A 22,469-nucleotide genomic window follows, 5' to 3' on the forward strand; every position below is an offset into this window, starting at 1 on the left:
TAACTTGATCTATCTCAGCCTTTGCCTGGGGTGCTTTGGGCATTGGAGATAGGACTATCAAGAGTGGCTATGTAAAATGATTAAGCAAGCCATAGTATGTTGACTCTCACGAGCCAAGGCCGAGAACACTTCCCATACGACCTGAACCTAGCCAGTCTTCTAGAGCTATTCTATCGGTGCCATCATGAGAGGTTGAGAAACTGAGGAGATACAAACTGCGGGGCAACGGGGATCCCTGCAAAATGAACATCAAAGCTCCGTCGCCTGTCAACAACAGTGTCTGCCGCTCATCAGTGGGGTGACTCCCTCAGGCCACCCCGTCATAGCCGATACGAACAAGGTGGGCTGTACAAAACAGTGGGGCCATCAACCTCGAACCCGCCGTGTTGTCCCGCTTCGACGGAAGCTTTGACGTCCACTCGACCTGCTGGGAACTCCCGAAGGTAGAAAAGCTCTCCACTTCCTCTTTGAAGCTTACCTGCTCAAACTTGTGATCAGACCATCGGTTCTCCCCAGAACTACTCCGTCATCTCAAGAAACTGAAAACAATTGTTCCCAGTTGTAAGATCCTCCTCTCTCTCTCTCTCCCTCTCCCAGTCATTGAACAAACCACCGGCGTATAATATTCAAGACTAATTGCAATCTGCTGACACCTTTCTAACTCTCAAAGACGACCCCCACAACACCAATCACAATGCTTCGCACATCATTCACCAAGGTCGCCCGCCCTGCGCTCTTCTCCCGCTCGTTCGCGATCACCTCGCGCGCCATGGCTGCTGGTGACACCGGCGCTCCCCCCAAGACCGGCGGCCAGGGGTACGTTCATCTTCCTTCTACCTCAATAACATAATGACGCACCCGGCCCCTCCAACAATCACGAAGGAATACAGACACGAGGATATGCCGGAGCTTGCGGGGGGAAGAGAGGAGCTCTACGGATGAGGATTTAGAGCAAAGCAGGGTCATGACATCAACCTCCCTAGCTCCCTGGCCCGAGCCGAAGCTCCCTTCCCCTCTGCAGCCAGGTGTATCCCGGTGGCAACTCCGGCTCAGGCATACCCCTCCTATTTGTCTCCAAACTACCACGCATATCAATCACAAAAACCAGGGAAGAGTCCATAATCAGCTAACATGGTAAACAAAACAGTGATGCCTTCCAGCGCCGCGAGAAGGCCCAGGAGGACTTTGCCATCCGCCAGCGCGAGAAGGAGAAGCTCATCGCCCTCAGACAAAAGCTCAGGGAGCAGCAGGACCACCTCCAGAAGCTCTCTGACCACATGTCAGTAGTCAGGCTCCATTATACCCTTGAACTCCCGGTACTGATGTATTCGAAAACAGCGACGAGATCACCAAGGAGCAGGGTGGCGAGCACAACTAAATATTTATCTACAAGATTAATAACCACGCGCTCTTCTCGGTTTGGCTGTCAACTCCAATTTGACCAGCCACATCATCACTCAATGAAATCATGGCACCAACCATGAACAACAGCCAGGAAAGAAAGAGGAGAGAGAATAGGAGGATAATGAGTTGACATGAATTGTGAACTCAGTTGTACGAGTACATAGCCTTTTTTCTGCTCTTGACTTTGTCTACCTGCTTGATTTTGCGATCAGCACAGCCTTGTCTTGCACGCAAATTCGAAAAATAGCAGACTTGAACAAATCTACAAATCACTTATCTCTGCCAAAGGCCCAGTGATACCCTCAATCTTGTTAGCTACCAAAGCTACCAGTATCAGAAAAAACTAACAAAACTTTCCATTTAACAAAAAACTCCCTCACACAAAACCCTCAACACCCATCCACTCCAAATGATACCCATCATTTGTGTTGTTGTTGTTGTTGTTTGTTAACCGCTAATACTCCGGGGCAACTTTTCCACCCCCCTTCCTGTTGAGGACTGATTACATATTTCCATCACCTCCCCGCCATTCCTTCAACCCCATCATGATGTTTTACTTGAAACCGCCCCCCCGATAGGACCGATAAAAGCTCTCGGCAGCATTGCTCTCTGTCTCCTTGACACTCCCACCGCCCATATTCCCCGTCGTCTTCTGCGCGGCCTGGACCTTGGCCTGGAGAGCCTTGGCGTTGGTGTCGATCCACTGCAGCTGCGTCAAGTGGCTGTTCAAGACGCGGACAATCTGAGAGAGCTACACAATTCAAAAGACATCAGTAAACCATCAGCAGACAAGGGGTTATACACAGAACAAAACATACCGGATCATCACTCATCCCTCCCCTCCCCAAACTCCCACTCATGTCATTAATCTCCTTGATCATCTTTGTCAAATCCTTGCCCATATCGTCCAGCCGATCCGTCAGCTTCTCCGCCAGTTTGTACGTTCTCTCCCTCTCCTGATCCGGCCCCGTGATCTGCTCCTCCCGCGCCAAATTCACCCCCTGCTTGGCATACAGCTCGTCCAGCTCCTGCTCATACCTGTCCAGCCAAGCCCCCAGCTCCTCCTGCTGGCTCTCCACCCCCTGGAGCTGACGCTCAATCTCGTTGCTGGCGCGTTCCGCTTCGTGGGTGGAGTTGAACAGGCGCTGGATCTTCTCGCCGTTTTCGACGAGCATGCGATCCCACTCCGAGACCTTGTTGGCTTGCTCTTTGAATTCCTTTTGGTATTTGGACAGGTCTGTCGCCCAGCGGGTGATGATCTCGTCCATGGTCTTGTTCTTGAGACGGGGGAGCTGGGAGGCGGGGCCGAGGGTGGAGGCTGTGAGGTTGGCGGCTGTCTGGGCTGGGTTGGAGGGTGTGAGGCCGGAGGTGGTGGTCGTGGTTGTAGCCGCGGGCTTGGGTCCAAAGAGACCTCCAGCTGCGGGAGCAGAGGAAGTAGCAGCAGCTGTGGTGGCAGCAGGCGCTGTGGTGCCCGCCGCGGGAGCTCCGAAGAGACCCCCGGTTGCCGGGGCCGTGGTAGCGGCTGGTGTGGCGGAGGTAGTAGCCGCCGAGGTGGTCGCCGGGGTTCCCGTTCCGAACAGAGTGCCGGCTGGCTTGGAAGCACCCGCTGGGGCCGTAGTAGTAGCAGCTCCAGCACCAAAGAGACCCCCGGCCGCTGGGGCCGTAGTGGCAGCAGCAGTTGTCGCGGCGGGAGCAGTAGTTGCAGCAGGGTTTGAGAAAAGACCACCAGTTGCCGGTGTCGAAGCAGCAGGGGCGGTGGTGGCAGGAGCTGCAGTGGTAGCCGGCTTGGGTGCAAAGAGATTGCTGGCCGCCGGGGCGGTTGTTGCACCAAATAGGCCCCCGGCGGCCGGGGCAGTAACAGCAGGCTTTGTCGTGGTATTAGCCGTCGAGAACAAACTACCGGCTGCTGGCTTCGCGGCATCCGCTGGAGGAGCGCCGGCCGGGGTAGTTGAGCCCAATCCACCGGCGGCGGCACCGCCGAACAATGGCTTAGCGGGAGTTGATGTAGCACCAGCACCTGTGGCCCCCGCAAACAGACTTCCTCCACTGCCGCCGGCACCTGCAAACAGTGAGCTACCGGCTGGTTTCGCGGCGGCGGCAGTCGTTGGTGTGGTTGACGCACCTCCAAACAAACCCCCAGCAGCCGTTGTTGGTGTCCCTGTAGTCGTGCCAGAGGCGGCAGGAGCAGCACCTCCAAAAAGCGGCTTCGCTGGAGCGGCAGCAGTTGCACTGTTAAACAGGGACGATGGAGCTGCTGTCGTGGCGGCCGGGGCAGCAGTCGAAGCACCTCCAAACATCGCCCCAGTAGTTCCAGTCGTCCCTGTTGTCCCAGCAGGCTTGGCGAATAAACTGCCTCCTGCTGAAGCTCCAGCACCCCCTCCAAACAGGCCTCCTCCGGTGGCAGGCGCTGCAGTCGAGGCTCCGGCGGTGCCAAAAAGACTCCCAGCCGGTTTCGCGGCGCCGGCGGCTGTTGTGTTGCCAAAAAGACTACCGCCGGCTGGTGTGGTCGATCCAACCGCGGCTGAACTTGGGTTGCCGAAAGAGAATGATGGAGTTCCTGTGGTTCCTGTAGCTCCTGAAGCTGCTCCGAATATGCTACCCCCAGCCGGCGCCGCTGAGGTGTTCGCCGCACCCGAGCCAGCGTTGGATGATGGTGTGCCGAATGTGAAGGACATGTTTACGGTCGTGATGCTTCCGATCGACGATGGCAAGTCTGGGAAAAGGACGGGGTCTTGAAGTTGGCGACTTAGAAGAGAGGCGATAAGAGCTCCAAGCAGCCCAACACAACCCCAGTTGCTTGGAGAGGCAGCTAAGGGAGAGCGCAAAGAGAGCACCCTTTGGTCGCGATGTCGAGATTTGTTGATGCAATTGGCCTTGTTGATGGAATTCTGAGACGTGCCGCAGCTTTGATCGCAAGAAAGTGGGTTGAGATGTTGCTGTAGCAAAGTCGCTTCGATTGTTGACTTTTCGATGCAGAAGCGCAAAGCAGAGCAGAGCGTCGCGATTGATTGGACTTTTTGGCAGCTGTCGAACCGCGCCAGGAAAAAAGCTCCGTCAGCCTCACCAGTTGCACGCGCCCAAGGTGCCAAGCATCCACCCAACGTTGCACAGAGCACAAGGCTGAGAGTGTGCATTGCCCCACTCTCCTCCCATTCAACTAGTCTAGCGTGTGGGGTACAACCATCTCGAGCTCCGCATTGGATTCCATCGTCCCTCCACACTGCTCAACTCCAACTCGCAAGTCACTGATCAGCCGACCTGACCTGGCCCCTCCCGCTTGTCTTGTCTCGTCAGTTTACAAAAGAACTACGTCCATGTATGCGTACCCAACTTGATCCAAAACCCTGACCCTGCTTCTGCCGCCACTTAATCGTGCATCAGGAGTGCTACCTCACCACCCTTTTGCGCACAACACAACTCCTGCAGCCTTCAAGGTTCCCCTTCCCCTTTGACCCCTCCCGCCCACCTGTCTCTCAGTGAAACCGCCAACCACTGAGAAACCGTTGCTCTTTGAGGGAAAGAACACACATACAATCTTCGTTCTTCTCACAACAGACACCATGTCATCTGAAAGAAGAAACAGCTTGTCGCCTCCTGAGAGGCGTGGCACCGTTGACCCTGGTGCTCATGACCTAGGTACTATTGCCAGACTTCTTTCTACTTCTTACTTGGAAACAATGCGCGAAACTAACTTTTTCCAGCGGAATCCGATTCCGAAGAACACTATTCCGACGCCCAGTCTGGGCCAGTTGGGTCAGCGCCTCCGTCACCCATCCCGAGAACCAGAGTCGAGAGGGTCGATGACAAGCCTGCTTATGGGGAAGTTCCCGGCACCGAGGCTTACAGCAAGAGAGAAGGGGATGCCGAGCCGGACGAGATAGCCATCATCCCCGACCCCCTCGACCCAACACCCGCCGAACCGGAACGTCACGCCCGGTCTCCCACCCCTGGCGGACATCCTATTCCCAAGACAGTGGTGGAGGAGGCACCAGATGCTGAGGGCTCAGTGACACACCCGGAGGTGGAGGAGAGACACAAGTCGGATCCGCATCCGGATGTTACCATCAAGGCTGACGGGAAGAGGGTGGAAGATAATGGTACGGATGCGTAGTTTTTGCCTTTTTTTCTAGCACAGCCAGCCTGCTCTACACGCTTTCACTTTCTTTTCTGTTCTTCTATAGCTCAGCCGGTATTGACGTGTGGTTTTCCTGCGTAGATGCCCCAATATCACCGTCTTTAAGTACTCCTGTGTCGACACGCTCCAGAAGAAAGTCGTCAAATGCCAGTAAAAGACCCGCGCCACTCAGCCCCACGTCACTGGGGCCTTCCGAGGGTGGAGATGACGCGGTGGAGGGCGATGAAGATGATGATGACGACTTTGGGGATGACTTTGACGACTTTGAAGAGGGCGGCAACGACGATGACTTTGGTGACTTTGACGACGGGTTCCAACAAGTCGAGGAGACACCGCCAGCACCTCCTCCACCAGCAGCGGCGCCAGCTCCGGCCCCAGCACCAGCTGCCCCCGCCCTATCATTTGTAAGCCTTCATTGCCCATCCAACCTATATATCATATGCTAACTTTGTCCATCTCAGCCTATACCCACCTTTGACGACCTCGACCCCTCCGAAATCCACACCCTCACCGAGCCCTACCTCTCGGCCCTCTTCCCACCCCCAGACGCCGTCGACCCTCTGCCCTCCCTCTCCAACGAAAACCCCGTCTTCCTCACCCCCCGGTCCGCCTCCCTCTGGTCCCAACTCGTCGCCCCTCCCCCGCTCCAACCCCCAGATTGGATCCGCTCCCGCATCCGCCGGCTCTTCCTGGTCTCCCTCGGCGTGCCGGTAGACCTAGATGAGATCCTGCCCGCCTCCAAGCAAAAGAAACTCGTCCTCCCCTCCCTCCACCGGTCAACATCCAATGGCTCGTTCCAATCTGGCGACTCAAGGAGTGTCTCCCGCGTCCGCGCGGCCGCATCGACAACATCGGTCGACTCCCAAGGAAACCTCAAACCCCCCAGGGCGTCAAAGAAACAACCTCAGACATCAGAGGGAGTAGGCAGTAAAGAGAAGAGTTTGGATTTGCTAAAGGCAAGGCAGCTGTGCATGACCACCGACGAGGCGATGAACGGGATGACAGACAAGGAGTTGAGGGCGCATGTGGAGAGGTTGGAGAAGATGCAGTTTGAGGCAAAGGACGTGCTGGATTATTGGCAGAAGAAGACGGACGAGAAGATTGGGGATCGGGAGGCGTTTGAGAAGGTGATTGAGAACTTGGTGAAGCATGCTAGGAAGGCTAGGAAGTAGACTGGGAAAGGGGGGTGAACGGAATTACAAGGACAGAAAAAGTGTTGGAAAGGGAAAGGTTACGAAAAGGGCAGAAAGGTTCCAAGCAGGTTACCTTGAGGTTTTTGATTTATTACGGCAGTTACTAGATAATGAAGGGGGAGAAAAAGGTTGCACAGGAGGCAAAATTATAGAGATAATAGACCAAGTTTGACACACTACTGGACCTTTAATCGAAGATGCAACTGTTGATCCAGATATCCATGCTTTCTGTCAAACATAAAGTTCTGTTTGATGGCATGACTTTGAGGATGCCCTTTTCGGAGCTGCATGAATGTCTTTCAACTGTGAAAATACACATGAGCAGTTATTATGTATCGCTACGTATATAAATTCCGAGTGGGCAATTCAGAAAAAAACAGGCAATCCCTTTATTTTCGCTACTCTACCCCAGTCTTGGCATATAAACACCACCACCCCCCCGCCTCCCTGCCTAACTTTTTGTGAACCATGCAGCAAAGAGCAGATGAGAACCCCTCTCATTCTACCGTCATTATCATCAAAATATAGTAGGGTGTTTAAGCGGTGACAGGCTCGACCGTTACGCCACTGTTTGACTCAGTTAGCAAAATATTCATGAAGATCAAGAAAACCAGAGGGGGAAAACTTACGCAGCGATGGTAGCCCAACCAATGAGACGCCAATGCTTCTCGATACGTCTGCTAAGCGCAACCTTCTCGCCAATCTTTGTGCAAGCAGGAGATGTAAGCTGGAGCTTGGCAGCATCCTTCTTGATGGCAACAACCTTGGCACCGGTGGAGGTGGAACCAATGTTGACCATGATAACCTCGTTCTTCGCAAGCTTGTCGACCTTGGCCTGCTTGCCGTCGGCCGTCTTGACACCGAGGAGGCGGCGGAGGAGGTAGAAGTTGACCTCGATCTCACTGTAGATGTCGGGGAGGCGGCCCTTGAGACCGAGGACGAAACCGACAAGACGATCGGCTCTGCAGAGGGTAGGGTCGATGCGGGTACCGACACCAATAAGACCGCCGGGAACGGCGTACTTCAGCTCGTTGGCCTCAGAGTTGAGAGACACAATACGGCTGAAAATGGGCGTACACTTGAGATCACCCCTCTCGTCGCGAGTAACGATACCGGGGCGGATCTCAATCTCGTCACCGAGCTTGAGCAGACCGTGAAGAACGGAACCACCAGCAACACCACCCTTAAGCTCCTCAATCTCGGCACCGGGCTTGTTGACGTCGAATGACCGAATGACGATCATGTGGGGGTCCATGGAGAAATCTCTCGGAGGGATGGGGATGGTATTGACGATAGCGTCGTTGATGGCGTCGATGTTAAACTTGAGCTGGGCCGAAATGGGGATAATTGGCGACTTGCCAGCGACTGTGCCTCTGATGAACTTGAGAATAGACTCGTGGTGCTGCTTGGCAGCCTCTTCTCTCATAAGATCGACCTTGTTCTGGAGAATGATGATCTTGTCCAACTTCATAATCTCGATGGCGGCCAAATGCTCAGAGGTTTGAGGCTGAGGGCAAGATTCGTTACCGGCAATGAGAAGAAGGGCGGCGTCCATGACGGCAGCACCTGACAACATGGTACTCATGAGAATATCGTGACCGGGGCAATCAACAAAGCTGGTTCTTGTTAGCAACTTTCCTCAGCAGCCGCTCGCCTCTATGTGATACTTACGAGACATGGCGCAACAGTCTGTAAGTTCCCGTGCAGCCCTCACGCTCGCAAGGAGGGTCAACCTCCTTCTCGCTCTTGTAGCTCCTGTAGCATGTCGGCCTCGGGCATTCTGGGCTATCGCACTTGTAGATCTTGGCGTTGGCGTAACCCAGCTTGATGGTAATGTTGCGGATCAGTTCGTTCTTGAAACGAACGGTCTGGACGCCAGAGATGGCCTTGACGACTGTGGACTTTCCGTGAGCGACGTGGCCGATGGTACCGATGTTGATGGTCGCTTGCCGCGCAATAATCTCGGCTGTGAGGGGGGTAAGGCTCTTGATGTCGAGGTCCTTCGGGTCTGTTTGAGGGGGCAGAGGTGGTCTCTGGACAACTGGGGCAGGGGCACTCTTCTTCAGGGCCGACTTGGGCTTGTCGAGGAGGTCGTTGTCGGAATCATGGATATCGACCTGGGACTCGCCGGAGTCTGAATCCGACTCGGGGATATCGTTACCGAATTTGTCGTTGGCCGACATGGTGATGGCTTCGTTCAGCGGCGGGGTAGTTGGTTTTGGGGTCTTCCTGTGGTTGTTTCGGCGCGCCGGTTTGGTCGCTCGATCAAGTACTCGGCGAAGTTTTCTTTATGGGGGCGACGCGGTGGCTGCGTTGCGTGGTTTGCGGAATTGCCGGTGGAGGAAGATGCCGACCAAAAGCAAAGGGTGGGATACAGTATTTGGAAGAATTTCGTGTGCAGTCATACACATTTGCGACTCATCCTTGCCTTACCACTGGTGGTGCTGCTCTAAACTTTAACCAATAAAGGTTAGCGCCACCTGCCCCACCATGACCGATAAGCACCGATAAGCCTCCAGATGTGGGACAATTCACTTTGAGCTCACCTCGTGAACAATTAAATGGAGACTGCTCTTGGGTTTTCACACGGGAACTGCCATTATTCTGTCCACAATCTGATACTTTGCTCTCGAGTCTTAACAATGCTAACTGTAAGCCTCATAATAGCAAAAAGGGTCTTAACAATAGCAAGGAGACCTGGCACTTCGTCCGGTTCCAATAGCTTCAACTGTACGTTAGCACTGCCAAAGAAACAGAGTTGGTCAGTGTCAAGACCTGTCAAGGACCCGGTTGCAGCTCCCAGCCTGTTCACTCATGGATAGGTGGCTATTGTCATTCATCCAATAACCTGAAGCATCACATGCTCCCCTGAGCAAGACTAAAGCTCACAGTCACACAGGATACGGCATGACATCACTTTGGATGTTCAATTCTGTTGAAGTTCTCCTTTCTTTCGTCAGAGTGGCTCTTGGAAATTACCCACATAATTGAAGACTCTAGAAGGCGCGAATATGAGTTTATTCACTTTAAATGGTGACATGGCTGTCACGGAAGCTAAGTGTCAGAAAGTCATGTGGCAGAGATGCACTATTCACCATAACCATAACAGTCACAGGTTCACTTTGCCTTGGTGAGTTCATGACACCGACGCTTCGACTCGAATGATCATGTTTTGAGAACCAATACGTTTGTGGTTATAATGCTATTCTTAGGGGGAAAGGGGTGTATCTTTAGACAAAGACCAGCCATTCCCCGCTTCGTTATATGTGGAATCTGCTGCTCACCACGTGGACCTTCCTTTGCTTTGCGGCTGTTCAACACGGCCGCTGTTGAAGTGATCCCACGTCAAAGTCAACAGCAGACTACCTCTTTAGACAAGTGTGACAACAAAGGCAATTTATCTCGTTTCACCCCTAGAAAGATATCGCTGTGAGTCCAACCTCACATCTGCCGAAATTCACAAAGTTGTCCTAGAACGCGAAAAGAAAAGATACTAAACAATCACAACATTAATTCCAAGGACTGCTCAGTGGCAACACGGAATCCACAGCAATGTGCTGAAAATTAGCGGAGAATTCTGCTATCAGACTAATCATCAAATCAAATCTAGAGGGCCTGTCTGGACTCAGTCGTGAACGGTGGGTCTACTGAGTGCCTCACAGCTTCACTTTTCATTTCAGTTCTCACACACGGAAGTTATCTAAGTGAAAATAACTGGATATACCAGTCAACACTAGCATAGCTTTCACGCTAGATACACAATCTTGCTACGATTATAAGCTCCTTGCCCATGGTATATCACGAAGCCACTTGTCTAAGTCCTCATATACAAGAGGGTTTCTGGGGCCCTATAAAGATGTCTCAAGTCCTTTCCCTCTATTCAAAGTTATTGCCCTGAATTGTACTGACCTGATATATATCCTCTGCTCTCTCTCCGAACATGGCTCAGTACTAACATCCTCATCATCATAAGTCACATGTTTCTTCTTGATGTTCAAGCTTGATCACACAGATTCACAAAAAAAGAAAAAAACGCATCAGATGAAGCCAGCCAGTCAGGTAATTCCACAATCATCATTGGCCAGTTCATTCACCACCGCTCAACTTCCACGTGTTGGGCAAAGCTAAGATCAAAACCCAGAAAACCACGAACCCACTGCTGCCTTGCAGAGTCAGTTGAAAGACTAAATACTCCACATACAAAGCTGTCTTTCTTATTGGAAGTGAATGGTCCCATTGCACCAACTAAAAGCCTGGTTATGTTTCATGTTTGAGAAGTGAACAAGCAGTCATTGGAGGCTATGGCTGCCAGGTTTTGTTGTCATTGCCTAAGCCCAAGGTAGGTACATTTTGCATGTGGGTTTTGTTGTGAGCTGCGTGACATTGAAGGCGACGATCGCATGTGTCATCTCAGTGGTGTTTAACGAGACCGAAGCCAAATCACGGCGAGCTCAGAATAGCTTCAAGATCTGAAGGTCAGGTGCGTGGTCCTTGTTTAGCCAGCACAGCAACAGTCTAGGACAACATCCCCAAGCCTCTTCAGCTCAGTGTCAGTAGTCTACCAGCGTAACACCGCTAACCAGTGATCTAGAAGCATTACGAGACGATCACTTCCTCGTATGCCCATCTGTAACAGCCGCAAGTCAAGTTTGACATATACGACCCGCATAAGCCACGAACGACACGCAAACTTCCTTTTCAGCCCTCCCTAGCAAAAGTTTCAGCCCTGAAGCCACCTATCCACTTGCGACTCCGGGCACACTCTCGGGGGGTGCGGAGAAAAAAGAATGTGACTGGCCATGTGGCCACCTACGGTCAGAGGAACAGCGGCATCCGGAAGAATTCCTAGCGAGGAAGAGAAAGAGGTGTCTGTGATGGGCATATCTCTGCCCTAGTTGTACATGGACTACCGGGTGTAGGACAAACCACCCGTCCACCCACCACTCCAACACCAACCCCGCCCTCAGAACGGAACACAAGCAGGATTACGATAATGGAAAGAATGCAGAGGTCTCTTTTTTCTAGGACACGATTAGCGTGCTCGATGCTATTCATACATCGAAAGGAGCCAGAAAAATCAATATTCTTGGTAAGCTAACGGCGTATAGAAGTGGGTAAATATCGCCCGAGCCAACGGCTCCCAGCGGGTTCCCAGTGCCACGGCCCTTTCTCGATCCCCCCAATCTATCTGGGGCGTCACTAGCGGTCTGATCACGGGTTGCTACCATTGAGTTCGCGGTTTGCTTCTGCACACACACTAGACTACCTAGCAAGGTCTTTCCATGACTCCATGACAGAAGAAAGTTTTGTAAGACCCCGATGCCGTGGGGTACCACCTACCTTGGGGCACACAACAGAGAGAGAGAGGGGAAGCGAATCGCCAAATCCAGACTGTGTGTGAAAAAAAACGCTTGCTGATGATAATTTTCTCAACCTAAACTGGAATGTTGACTATATAATTAGCAGCGATAGTCTGCGGGAGGGAGGGGTGTGATGGCCAGACTCTTGCAGACTGTCGAGCCCGTTGATGGAACCCGAAGCGCGGTCACCAACATGTGTGTAAGCTGGTGGTGGTGCCCGTTACACAGCGTTGAACCAGGACAAGAAGTCTATATTGATAACCATTATAGACATCCATCGTAAGCACGGTAGTCGGATCTTGCACCAGATGTGGTATGTGGGTTAATTGACATGATGTGGTTCCGCTGCGCAACCAACGAGGATTATTGGACTCTTGGGAAAAGAAGTGCAACATTTAGCATCCTAAAAATATGGCAGAGATGGTGGGTAAAAATCCGGTTCTGTATGTGGTGATCATGCACGGGATGAGCACCAGTGACACCTACCGGGACAATTTTGTCCTAATCAGGATTTTTTGCCCAAACTCTCAAGGTCTGCGTCGTTGCTGGGAGAATCCGCAGCTGAATTCTGTGTGCCTTTTTCCAGATTGAAGCGAGCTGTTGGCTTGGCTTGTACCTTTCGCCTGCTAGGTGCCAGCCTCAACCTGGAGCATCGTGAGGATGTCGACCGCTAGAAAACTCTCGCTTGCCTCGGTTGAACCGGTTGAATTAAGATGCTGATGTTGGTCCACCATCTTGGGTCTTATGTGAGCAGAGATAACGAGAGATATCCTGGGACGGGCCTTGGGGATGAGGATGGTTTTGATTCATGAAGAGCTGACCCCGAGACAACGACAACAACGGTTGAAGCCTTCAAAGGCGGGGTCATGATAAAGCTCTATTCGAGGTCCAGGTCGTACACTCGGTTGACAAAAAGGTCCTTTCTGAAGGCAAAAAAGGTGAAGGCCAGTCGTCGGACTCTTGGAGCTGGCTGGCTGGGCAAGAGGGGACGTCGGCCGCTGTGTGGCACGGCTTACCGCTGAGCTGCATGACCGGCAGAGAGATCACAGAATGCTAGTCGCTGATTGGATGCCTGCTTTCAAGCAATCCGAACCCCACAGGGTTAGACGCAGATCATTGGTGGCAGCAACGGCAGGGGTGGCAGCTGCACGACAGGGGGAGTCCAACCTCAACTCGACGACAGTCACTCTCTTGCCGCCCAACCAGCGACTGTCCCGCCCAGGCCGGCGTCCAACCTCACGCTCTTTCGGCAGAAATGGTCCTGCTCGACACAGGCCTCCATCCAATAGATTCCAAGCACTTGCATATGCGCCAGCCCCGCCCCGGGTTGCGACGACTTTGAGCGCCAAGCACCGCCAGAGAATGAGTCCTCTCTCGTCCCTCTCGCCGTGGAACAGATCGAGCATCACCACCCGCCCGGCCATGTTCCATGAACCCGAGCACATGTTTCTGCAGCCATTGATGGGCCGAGTAGCTTCTGATGACACGGTGAAGAGGCTTCCAAGAACGCTGCTTGTAGCTCTGGGCATTTGCAGTTAAACGGTGGTAGTATTAGTCTTTTTCTCTCACTACTTGTGCTGTTGAAGTCCCAAGCTCCGAGCACTATGCACGCACTTCGGTACCATCACCCATGACACCCCCCAAGGTCCCATTTCCCTCAACCAACAGCGTATTGCTATATTGAGATGCCCCCTCTTTGCGAGCTAGGACCAGTGTCCTCCGCTTATCTAGCAGATTTCTCTAGCCTTGATGATCGTCAGGACTCTTCTTTCCTCTTGTCATTCATTGTGAAGTGAGACTCTTCTCCTGTTCTTCTTCCTTCCAGGTTTCCTTCTAGACCGCCAGGAACATTAGGAACACGCTCCTGTAACCAGCATCTGCAACCCACCCGCGGGTCTCTCTTCGGGCCGCCCAGCAAAACTAGCTCCAGTGCCGCTCCGTCACTCCAGTGGGCGTCTATTTTCCATCACGAGTCGCCCGGGCTTTATTGGCAGCTTGGTACCTCGCCCTATCAGAGCCGCTTGCTGGGAAAATACCCCCTGTCCACCGTGGGTGTCCCCATTGCACCCGTTGCCTCCCTCATCGGACCACTCACTCACACCTCCCTGTAGCTGCGAGGCCCGCATGCCGTGTAAGTGGTAGTGGCAGCGGCTATTCAAATCCCACCATCCCCCCAAGAGAGCGCCATCTTCTTCCGGAATTCCTTTCCTTTGGCAGCTGGGCTCTCTTAACCACACCCTTTCCCTTGGTTCTGTTCCGCCACCGTCCTCTTTATTGAAGACTGGTATCTTCCTTCTCTTCAACTTCCCGTCCATCTTTGTAGGTGTTATCGCCGCCTACACACAACACCAAGCAACAAAAAAGGAAGAAGGGAGAAACGACTTTACTGTCGTTGTCGTCCACGATGGGTCTCGACGAAAAGAAGCGGCCAACGGCCTTGAACCTCGCACCGATCCGGACCAAGTCAGCCGGCTCCATCTCTTCTACAGACTCCTCATCCACATCCTCGTCTTTGGCCAAGCCTCCCAGGACACCACGGTTCGCCGAAGCTACAGCAGTAAACTCACCTATCGAGCCGAGATTGGGGCCCTTTTCTGACAAACACGAAATCACTCAGGCGCAGCCAGGAGATGTTGGATTTGGTTATATCGGAAACAGGGGATCAACAGTACCAATGACGCCAAAGTCGCCCTTGAAGAGCGCCATGAGAGTACCAGGCACACCCGGCAGGGGATTGACAAATCCCCTGAGCCCCACCTTCAGAGAAGAGGAGAACCTGGAGTCGCGGGAGAAGATCACAGAGAAGGATCAGGCTAGGGATTTGGTAAGTGAAGGATGATAGAGGTTGGTTTGTGCGAATATGGGACTAACAATCACGGCAGAAAATCAAGACCAGAGTAAGAATGGCCAAGTTCGCCCTCCGTGGTGTCAACTTCAGCTGCTCCCTGATTATCTTGTCCATGATCTCGGCCTCTTTCGCCATTTTCAATGCCACCAAGGCTCTTGCACCTATGAGCGGTCTTCCGGCTTGGTCCAACAACACCAACACCTGGCCTCAGAAGGTCGTTCTCGCCTGTGCTGGTGTCTCGCTCATCATCTGCGTTTGTGTCTTTGTTGGCTACTGCCGTGGTGGTCACAGGAGAGCGGAGAAGGTCGGCGTCTATTACACTCTGTTCGCGGTCGGCTGGTTCATTTTCAGTATGGCTATGTGGGCTGCGGCCGCCGGAATCCTCCAGCACTCCAAGTCCAACAGCGGTAACCAGGATATGTGGGGATGGGCCTGCGTCGAAAACCGTCGATCCGAACTCTTTGGCGGCCAAGTCGACTACGCCCTTGTCTGCCGCCTCCAGGACTGGACTCTTATTTGCATCATTATCGAGTTGGTGGTCGAGATCATCAGCATAACGCTTTACAGCGTCGTCTTTTACCGATACTGGTCGAAGAGGAAGCTTCACAAGTCGATGGACATGCGCGACAAGGCCCGCTCCGATCTCTACCTCGCCCAGCTTCGCAGCCAGTCCGCCCCCAACACACCTGGCTTCGGCCCCAAGTCGCCCGCCTTCTCGCAATATGCTCTTTCCCCTCGCTTCCCGCCCACAACCTACAAGTCTCTGGGCGATATCCAGGAGAACACCTCCGATTCGCCTTTCACTCCTGGTGGCAACAACCTCGTTGTTCCTCAGTCCAACTTCACTCCCCAGCAGGCTGCCTTCAAACTCCAGGCCCCGCCTACCAAAGCTAACCCGGCTACTCCGTCAACACCAAAGTCCGGATACAAGCCACCAACGGCGGCCGATCTTTCACCCTCCTCGATCACCGCCCCTGCTTTCCCGGCACCTACAGTTCAGCATGCGCCAATGGTAGAGGGCGAGCAGCAGTACGAGGCGGTGCCCATCCCCGGTGCCTACGCCGGGCAAGCGATCAAGTCACCACCACCTGTTCAGACAACATTCAACCTCCCACGATAAATGGGGTCGCTTGAATGGACAAGGGGTGACGGCAGCAAGCCCTGGTCGTTTTGCATGTATACATTTCTTTTCTCTCAGCCTTTTTATTTTGTTTTATGTTTTTTCTCTTTGTCGACAACTACTCTGCCCTTTGGTGGCTGTCTGCCTTCTTTCTAACCCAAAACTTTTTTCTTTCCTTTTTTGTCTGTTTGGATATACCAATGGCGTTTGACGGCGCGAAGAACTTGATCTTACAAAGTGTGGACGGCACTCGTTCTTTTTTTACAACAACCTCTAATTTGGATGGACTGGAGGTGGACTATATGTACATTATTACAGTGTGGCTTTTTTGGCATGAGCGATCAGAAAGATCTTACCTTTTCGCTGTGCGAGAATAGCGAGGATGATATGAAAGGGGACTATGTTGGACGTGGGAAATGATATCTGGGTGGGTGAGATGAGAAAGACATTTTTTCGCAAATAGCAAAACAAGAAAATTGTCTGAACCTTCGAGATTGTGTATTTGGTGATGGGAGTATGTGATGCGTGTGATGGCTTGAATTGTGTGCTTGATGCAAGTCATTGCTATGTTTCGATTGTGCAACTGCCATGTTGAGATATGTGGTTGATGTGGCAGTATTGGTGGCCCCAGAAGGGGGTGGGCAGGAGATGGGGTCAATATCTCGAGGTGGTCAAGATGGTTACGGCGTCAACTTGATCACATCTTTCGGTTTCAACTTTGGTGTGATAGATAACTTCAACACGGAAAGTAGGGCCTTGCCTCATCACAGCCGTTCTCTGGAAAAATAATGTTAGACGGTTGTAACTATAGGCGCGGGCAATTCAGGGGTCCACCAAGAGATGAGATGACATGACACTAACAATTTTATTTTGGATACCTCTAATTATGCACAAGCCAACCTAACTCTCCATCCCATCTCTGCGATCCTCTCCTGATTCTGTTCTGTGTTTTTTTTTTGCTCCGTTGTTTCTTCCCCTTCTTTTCTTACCAATTAGACTTGCTTGCTTGTCCGTGACCGACCATACATACCCCTTACCTAACCGCCACAACTCACCCATCACCCCGCGTCGTCATCGTGCATTGTGCGCGCTGCCCGCCGCCCATCCCCTATCACGAGCTTCCCTCGCGCGCGCGCAAAACTACTTCACACACACACGAGAACCGAACAATGTCTATAGCAGCAGCAGCAGTAGGACGCCAAGCCTGGCGGAAACTGGCGCGCAACAACAGCACTGCTGCGATCCGTCGTACCATCTCCTTGTTGCCCAAGTCGCAGCAATTCCGTCCTACCTCCTTCGTTCCTGCTTTTACCGCCAACGCCAGCAAGGCTGCCCCCCGGTTTTCCCAGTCGCAACAGTACAGATCCTACAGCTCGGGCGGTTCAAGCGGTGATGGGACAAAGGTCAAGTTCTGGCCGTTTGTGCTGGTGTTGGCTGCTGGTACTGGCGGGTGGGTGTTGTTAATTAACAGGCAAAAGAGTAAGTTTACTTTTTCTTTGGGGGACAACGAATGGGCGCACAGCGGAGATGGATGATGCAGTTGGACGAACAGGGGAAGGAGTTGGTGCGACATGGAGGGTTCTCAAAGAACAGGCGGGAGCTTTGCAGCTGCCGATTTGTTGGAGGGGCAATCGAGCTGTGCCATGTGAGGTGTGTAGCTATGCCAGGTTTCAAGGCAGGAAGCACCCTCAAAGAGCGTCACTTTTGAACTTCCAACGATACATGTCTCTTGAAACTCGCCCATCAACTGCCCTAATCTCGACATCACAATACTACATACCTATCTAACCTAAAACTATACCCAAACAAAACCACAACTAACCGCCTCAAACCGCAGACATGCCCCCCAACCCCAAGCAAACCGCCTCCTCCTCCGCCAAACCCACCCCAGCCTTCTCCCCCTCAGAAGTAACCGTCCTCTTCGTCCTCGGCGGCCCCGGCGCCGGCAAGGGAACCCAATGCGCCAACCTCGTCAACGACTTCTCCTTCCACCACCTCTCCGCCGGCGACCTCCTCCGCGCCGAGCAGGACCGCCCCGGCTCCCAATACGGCCAGCTAATCCAAGACTGCATCAAGAACGGCGCCATCGTCCCGATGGAAGTCACCGTCGCCCTCCTCGAGAACGCCATGGCCGACGCTATCGCCAAGTCTGGCTCGAAAAAGGCGCGCTTCTTGATCGATGGCTTCCCGAGGAAGATGGACCAGGCATTCCAGTTTGAAAAGGTGGTTTGTCCCGCGAAGCTGGTGCTCTTCTTTGACTGCCCGGAGCAGGTGATGGAGGGGAGGCTGTTGGAGAGGGGCAAGACGAGCGGGCGGGCGGATGATAATGCGGAGAGTATCCGCAAGAGGTTTAGGACTTTTGTTGAGACGAGCATGCCGGTTGTGGAGTATTATGACAAGGAGGGAAAGGTGATCAAGGTGGATGCGACGCCGGGACCAAAGGAAGTGTATGAGGATGTGAAGAGGAAGCTGGTGGGGAAGTTGGGGGAGAACTTTTAGACTGAGTTGACTGGGGCGGTTTTGATATTTTGAGCGCTGAACTTGGTGGGTTGGTTGGCATGGTGTTGATAGAAGGGATGGATGGGTTATGGGAAAGCAAAGGGCAAGCAAGCATTGGAGTTGGAAGAAACTTAAAAATTGGAAAAGGAAAAGAATCGTTCGTTTTTCTTTCTTTTGTAGTTACTTTTGCAAATCTTAGATAGAAGCCGAGGTAGTTCATACGTTTTGTTTCCCATCGGTATACAAGTGCACCTGCTCTTGTCAGTATTCCTGGGAGAGACCAATATCGCACTTTTGATCAATGAACCAAAGCAAGTTGGTTGTGAATATGTGTGTTATACATTTTTGCTTGTTGTCTTGCTGGTATTGATACAAATGCTGCCCTGCCCTGCCCTGCCCTGCCTCCCAATCTATACACTTTTTCCCCATCATCCTCTTGGTATTCCTCCCCCCCATTGTCCATTTTCTCTGTCGATCGTCGTCGTGATATCGTAGCGCCTTTACCTGGGGAACTTGCTCCAGCTGCGCTTCCCAACCTATTATGTATCTCATTAGCACTCCTCCCTCTCCCTCTCCCAATACTATTTTTCCCTTGCTACATACCTTCTTCCACTCTCTAATAAGCCCAGGCATCTCAAGCATAGCCTTCCTCCTCTTCTCCATCCTATCATCCTGTCAGCACCCCATCTTTCCGCCTCTCCCCAAAGGAATACGTACTTTGCAACCAGTACCCTCTCATGCTTATGACCCTTGACCTTCTCACCCAAACCAGTACCCTTCACCCTCAACCCAAACTCCACCCTCTTCGCCAGTCTCGTCTCCGTCCCCTTCTCCGTATAAGGCAGCAACTCCTCCACTCCGTGCTCCCTCGCCAACTTGACAAGCTCAGCCTGTCTGCGCAGGGAGTATTTTGGGTCGTGCCATTTGCCGGTCACAGGGTGCTTCCGCGGGAGGAACGGGTTGGGGGTCTCGCGCTGGTAAAAGGTGAGGGCCTTGCTCGGAGCGTGGGCCGCGCCGAGGGGGAGGATGGATAGGGGGGGGTAGCGCGCCAGAAAGGTCTTGAGGCGGGGGGGCAGGGATTGCGCTAGTTGGATGAAGGCTGAGGGGTTGGTGGGGGTCGCCATGGTGGGCGGGATGTGTTGTTGTTGTTGTCGTCGTCGTCGTCCCGGGGGACGGGGATGTTGGATTGGTGACGGTGCGGTCGTAGAGGTTCGCAATCGGGAGTGAGGGTGGGAGCGAGCTTGATGGACAGGGTCGGTTATCGAAAAAAGTTCTAGGGTTGGGATTGGTTGATGGGAGTGGGCTATTGGGAGACCCTAACCCTGTGGTTCGTAGGCTACTGAGAGACGAGAAACGCATTCTATTATGGTTTAGGACCTTTCGACTGTCTATAAGGGTTGATAACAGATATTTAATACCAATTTACTGTTTATAAAAGCCTCTTTGCTATCTTTAAGGCCTCGTCCCTAGTAGCAAAGCCAGGGTTAATAGTGCAGATACATGCAAGAACAAAGATTTACAACCATGATGAGGACCAAATTGAAGGCATCTTATTAAAAGCCCTACTGCCATCCCCCCTTGCCTCCAAACCCACCACTATCCTCCACCTTCTTCTGCCCCCTCTGTGGCTTACTCTGCGCAGCCTCATGCCTCCTCAACTCATCCGGCACCTTAGAAATACTCGACTTGGAGATAATCTGCTTCAGGTCATACATCACCTCCGTATCCTCATTACCCAAAAACGTAATAGCCACACCACTCTTGCCCGCACGACCCGTACGACCAATACGATGCGTGTAGCTCTCAATGCTCGACGGCATGTTAAAGTTGACAACCAAGCTCACATCCGGCACATCAATACCACGACCGGCCAAATCTGTCGCCACCAAAATGCTCGACTGGCCGTTCCGCACCGACGCAAGCGAAGCCTCACGCTGCTCCTGCGTCTTGCTGCCGTGAAGTGTCGTCGTGGAGAAGCCCCAAGACTTGATATCCTTAGCGACCATCTCGCAGTTTCGCTTGATGTTGACAAAGACAATGATGGGCGGCTTGAACTGGCCCGAGTTGAGAATCTCCCGAAGTCTGTTCTTCCTCTTGTCTTCGCCGGCGATGAACTCGACGCGTTGCTCAACAGTATCGACGGCTTCGCCTGCGTTGCCGATAGTGACGATGGCTGGGCGACGTAGGTATTTTTTGGCGATCCTTTCCACCAGTGGAGGCATCGTAGCTGTGTACATCATCGTCTGACGGTAACGGTCTTTTCCACCCAGGTATTTCTTCATGAGCTGGGGATTCTCGGCCTCTTCCGTATCTGGCTTCTCGTTGGTGACTGGGAGTGCGTCCAGAATCTTGGTCAGGGGTTCTTCGAAACCTTGGTCGATCATGCGATCGGCTTCATCCATGATGATGTAGCAGCACTGAGTAAAGACCAAAAGTCGTCTTTCAAGGCAGTCGACCAGACGACCTGGCGTAGCAACGATAATCTCTGCTCCGTTGCGGAGAGCGTAGGCTTGTTCTTCCAGAGAGTGACCACCAACAATGCTAACGACAGTGAACCCGAGGGGCGTGGCAAACTTCCGAGCTTCGTTCTCAATTTGTTGTACCAATTCTCTCGTCGGGGCAAGGATAAGGGCGTATGGACCGTCGTTCTTGTTGACATCGTTCAAGGGCGGGAGCTCAGAAATGTATACCAACAACGGCAGCAAAAAAGCTGCTGTTTTACCGGAACCGGTAACAGCCACACCGATCAAGTCTCTGGCCTGGAGAGCAATAGGAATAGACGCCCTTTGGATAGGCGATGGCTCGTCGTAGCCAACATCGTGAACGATATCCAGTAGCCTCCGTGGCAGATTCGACTCTTCCCAGCTACGCATAGGGTTCGGAATAGCACCGCCCTTGGTGGCAATGCCAAAATTCTCCTTGAAAATGCGCCAGTCACGCTCCTTCATCTCCTCCAGTCTCTTCTCCGACCAATGTGAGCCCAAAGCCTTGCGTTTAGCTGCTTGCTTGGCGCGCTCGTGCTGTTCGAGAAGCTGTCTGGCACGCTCCTCTCCCGTTTCTGGATCTCCACGCCGGATAGCCTCCGCCTTTCTTCTTACGAGCTCGTCGGTCGACTCTTCGCCCCCACGCTTGAATACTGGTTCGAGACGGTCTTTGTAGATAGGATCATCCGGTCGGCTCGTATCATCATCTGGGTCCCAATCGAAGTTGAACTTATTCGCGGCCGTTCTCCTTCTCTTCTTCTTAGCCGAGAAGGTAGACTGGTTGACAACGGGTCCCATATATTTGGCGCGCAACTCGGCCTCATCGTTCATTTCCATCTTCGTCCGCCGCCCTTCGTCATCCATGGGGGCGCCGCGCTTTGCTCCGGTGCGATGCGGGCCCCGGTCATCATCTCGCCTGTCGCCCTCTCGTCTGTCGCCTTGCCTGTTTCCTCGGTCGTCCGTTCGCATCGCCTTAGGGCCGGTCGGAATTTCATTTCGAGGCCGTGATGGCTGAGAACTGCCATTGGAATGGCCATTTTCCAATGTTGTCTCTTTTCGTTTCAGTTCCTCCTCTTCTTTGGCCTTCTTTTCGGCGGCGAGGCGCTCGCGTTCTTTCTTGGAGATAAATCGCGGTTTTGAGGCGGCTTCCTCCTGGGCCTTCTTTTGCCGTAGCAAGGCAGCCAGGTCAGGTGGTTCTCGTCGTGAAGCCATCGGTGGTTGATCATGCGGGCGCAGAACGGTGGTTGTGTGAAGAAAAGGTCAGTTGTAGCCTCCAAGGTTCACGGTCAAAAATAAGCGAGTACCTTGATTTATGCTTGGGTGGTCTGTGCACCATGTATTGGACAGGACTTAAGGCTCAAGACTGTTTGCTCCTGGGACATAAAAGACAGTCCATAGGCCGAACAAGATAGCCCATAGGCATCGAA

At 52.8% G+C, this 22,469-nt stretch overlaps 10 protein-coding genes across 10 annotated transcripts; 5 read left to right on the forward strand and 5 right to left on the reverse strand.

Moving 5' to 3' along the window:
• Positions 1 to 271: 271 nt before the first annotated feature.
• On the forward strand, positions 272 to 1,686 carry INH1 (ATPase inhibitor). The gene is made up of 3 exons (XM_062942047.1): positions 272 to 561; positions 671 to 816; positions 1,148 to 1,686. Exons 2-3 carry the CDS (start codon positions 695 to 697, stop codon positions 1,482 to 1,484), a joined length of 459 nt encoding a protein of 152 aa, XP_062804968.1. The 5' UTR covers positions 272 to 561; positions 671 to 694; the 3' UTR covers positions 1,485 to 1,686.
• NSP1 (FG-nucleoporin nsp1) lies at positions 1,595 to 4,894 on the reverse strand. The gene is made up of 2 exons (XM_062942048.1): positions 2,223 to 4,894; positions 1,595 to 2,155 (listed from the first exon to the last, which is right to left on the reverse strand). The coding sequence occupies exons 1-2, from the start codon at positions 4,536 to 4,538 to the stop codon at positions 1,958 to 1,960; spliced, it is 2,514 nt and encodes an 837-aa protein (XP_062804969.1). The 5' UTR covers positions 4,539 to 4,894; the 3' UTR covers positions 1,595 to 1,957.
• QC764_107910 (uncharacterized protein) lies at positions 4,592 to 6,908 on the forward strand. The gene is made up of 4 exons (XM_062942049.1): positions 4,592 to 5,040; positions 5,106 to 5,501; positions 5,621 to 5,943; positions 6,001 to 6,908. The coding sequence occupies exons 1-4, from the start codon at positions 4,965 to 4,967 to the stop codon at positions 6,709 to 6,711; spliced, it is 1,506 nt and encodes a 501-aa protein (XP_062804970.1). The 5' UTR covers positions 4,592 to 4,964; the 3' UTR covers positions 6,712 to 6,908.
• Positions 6,909 to 6,983: 75 nt separating this feature from the next.
• Positions 6,984 to 9,229, reverse strand: GCD11 (eukaryotic translation initiation factor 2 subunit gamma). The gene is made up of 3 exons (XM_062942050.1): positions 8,404 to 9,229; positions 7,362 to 8,348; positions 6,984 to 7,299 (listed from the first exon to the last, which is right to left on the reverse strand). The coding sequence occupies exons 1-3, from the start codon at positions 8,913 to 8,915 to the stop codon at positions 7,269 to 7,271; spliced, it is 1,530 nt and encodes a 509-aa protein (XP_062804971.1). The 5' UTR covers positions 8,916 to 9,229; the 3' UTR covers positions 6,984 to 7,268.
• Positions 9,230 to 12,619: 3,390 nt separating this feature from the next.
• QC764_107935 (uncharacterized protein) lies at positions 12,620 to 12,826 on the reverse strand (the record flags this gene model as incomplete). Its single annotated transcript, XM_062942051.1, has 2 exons — positions 12,620 to 12,718; positions 12,782 to 12,826. 2 exons carry the CDS (start codon positions 12,824 to 12,826, stop codon positions 12,620 to 12,622), a joined length of 144 nt encoding a protein of 47 aa, XP_062804972.1.
• A 316-nt stretch (positions 12,827 to 13,142) lies between these two features.
• QC764_107937 (uncharacterized protein) lies at positions 13,143 to 13,631 on the forward strand (the record flags this gene model as incomplete). Its single annotated transcript, XM_062942052.1, has 1 exon — positions 13,143 to 13,631. One exon carries the CDS (start codon positions 13,143 to 13,145, stop codon positions 13,629 to 13,631), a length of 489 nt encoding a protein of 162 aa, XP_062804973.1.
• Positions 13,632 to 13,801: 170 nt separating this feature from the next.
• On the forward strand, positions 13,802 to 16,060 carry QC764_107940 (uncharacterized protein; the record flags this gene model as incomplete). The annotated part of the gene is made up of 3 exons (XM_062942053.1): positions 13,802 to 14,140; positions 14,204 to 14,916; positions 14,975 to 16,060. The coding sequence occupies exons 2-3, from the start codon at positions 14,497 to 14,499 to the stop codon at positions 16,058 to 16,060; spliced, it is 1,506 nt and encodes a 501-aa protein (XP_062804974.1). The 5' UTR covers positions 13,802 to 14,140; positions 14,204 to 14,496.
• A 1,169-nt stretch (positions 16,061 to 17,229) lies between these two features.
• On the forward strand, positions 17,230 to 18,769 carry URA6 (bifunctional uridylate/adenylate kinase; the record flags this gene model as incomplete). The annotated part of the gene is made up of 2 exons (XM_062942054.1): positions 17,230 to 17,539; positions 17,898 to 18,769. 2 exons carry the CDS (start codon positions 17,230 to 17,232, stop codon positions 18,557 to 18,559), a joined length of 972 nt encoding a protein of 323 aa, XP_062804975.1. The 3' UTR covers positions 18,560 to 18,769.
• A 115-nt stretch (positions 18,770 to 18,884) lies between these two features.
• QC764_107960 (uncharacterized protein) lies at positions 18,885 to 19,805 on the reverse strand. Its single transcript, XM_062942055.1, has 3 exons — positions 19,277 to 19,805; positions 19,163 to 19,223; positions 18,885 to 19,095 (listed from the first exon to the last, which is right to left on the reverse strand). Exons 1-3 carry the CDS (start codon positions 19,681 to 19,683, stop codon positions 19,060 to 19,062), a joined length of 504 nt encoding a protein of 167 aa, XP_062804976.1. The 5' UTR covers positions 19,684 to 19,805; the 3' UTR covers positions 18,885 to 19,059.
• A 316-nt stretch (positions 19,806 to 20,121) lies between these two features.
• Positions 20,122 to 22,254, reverse strand: PRP28 (mRNA splicing protein prp28; the record flags this gene model as incomplete). The annotated part of the gene is made up of 1 exon (XM_062942056.1): positions 20,122 to 22,254. One exon carries the CDS (start codon positions 22,252 to 22,254, stop codon positions 20,122 to 20,124), a length of 2,133 nt encoding a protein of 710 aa, XP_062804977.1.
• Between the last annotated feature and the right edge of the window lie 215 nt (positions 22,255 to 22,469).

Source organism: Podospora pseudoanserina, chromosome 1, assembly GCF_035222485.1.
Source record: "Podospora pseudoanserina strain CBS 124.78 chromosome 1, whole genome shotgun sequence".
NCBI classification, from domain to species: Eukaryota; Fungi; Ascomycota; class Sordariomycetes; order Sordariales; family Podosporaceae; genus Podospora; species Podospora pseudoanserina.

What these genes read in the sequence shown, in the direction of transcription:
- QC764_107910 (XM_062942049.1), top strand. Translation starts at nt 4,965, where the DNA reads ATGTCATCTGAAAGAAGAAACAGCTTGTCGCCTCCTGAGAGGCGTGGC. An exon ending in GAAGAGGGTGGAAGATAATG is followed by an intron (nt 5,502 to 5,620) that starts GTACGGATGCGT and finishes TTTCCTGCGTAG; the next exon opens with ATGCCCCAATATCACCGTCT. An exon ending in CTGCCCCCGCCCTATCATTT is followed by an intron (nt 5,944 to 6,000) that starts GTAAGCCTTCAT and finishes TGTCCATCTCAG; the next exon opens with CCTATACCCACCTTTGACGA.
- INH1 (XM_062942047.1), top strand. Translation starts at nt 695, where the DNA reads ATGCTTCGCACATCATTCACCAAGGTCGCCCGCCCTGCGCTCTTCTCC. An exon ending in CCCAAGACCGGCGGCCAGGG is followed by an intron (nt 817 to 1,147) that starts GTACGTTCATCT and finishes TAAACAAAACAG; the next exon opens with TGATGCCTTCCAGCGCCGCG.
- NSP1 (XM_062942048.1), bottom strand. Translation starts at nt 4,538, where the DNA reads ATGCACACTCTCAGCCTTGTGCTCTGTGCAACGTTGGGTGGATGCTTG. An exon ending in GAGGGATGAGTGATGATCCG is followed by an intron (nt 2,156 to 2,222) that starts GTATGTTTTGTT and finishes TGAATTGTGTAG; the next exon opens with CTCTCTCAGATTGTCCGCGT.
- GCD11 (XM_062942050.1), bottom strand. Translation starts at nt 8,915, where the DNA reads ATGTCGGCCAACGACAAATTCGGTAACGATATCCCCGAGTCGGATTCA. An exon ending in AGACTGTTGCGCCATGTCTC is followed by an intron (nt 8,349 to 8,403) that starts GTAAGTATCACA and finishes AACAAGAACCAG; the next exon opens with CTTTGTTGATTGCCCCGGTC. An exon ending in GGTTGGGCTACCATCGCTGC is followed by an intron (nt 7,300 to 7,361) that starts GTAAGTTTTCCC and finishes TGAGTCAAACAG; the next exon opens with TGGCGTAACGGTCGAGCCTG.
- QC764_107960 (XM_062942055.1), bottom strand. Translation starts at nt 19,683, where the DNA reads ATGGCGACCCCCACCAACCCCTCAGCCTTCATCCAACTAGCGCAATCC. An exon ending in GAGAGGGTACTGGTTGCAAA is followed by an intron (nt 19,224 to 19,276) that starts GTACGTATTCCT and finishes ACAGGATGATAG; the next exon opens with GATGGAGAAGAGGAGGAAGG. An exon ending in TTATTAGAGAGTGGAAGAAG is followed by an intron (nt 19,096 to 19,162) that starts GTATGTAGCAAG and finishes GATACATAATAG; the next exon opens with GTTGGGAAGCGCAGCTGGAG.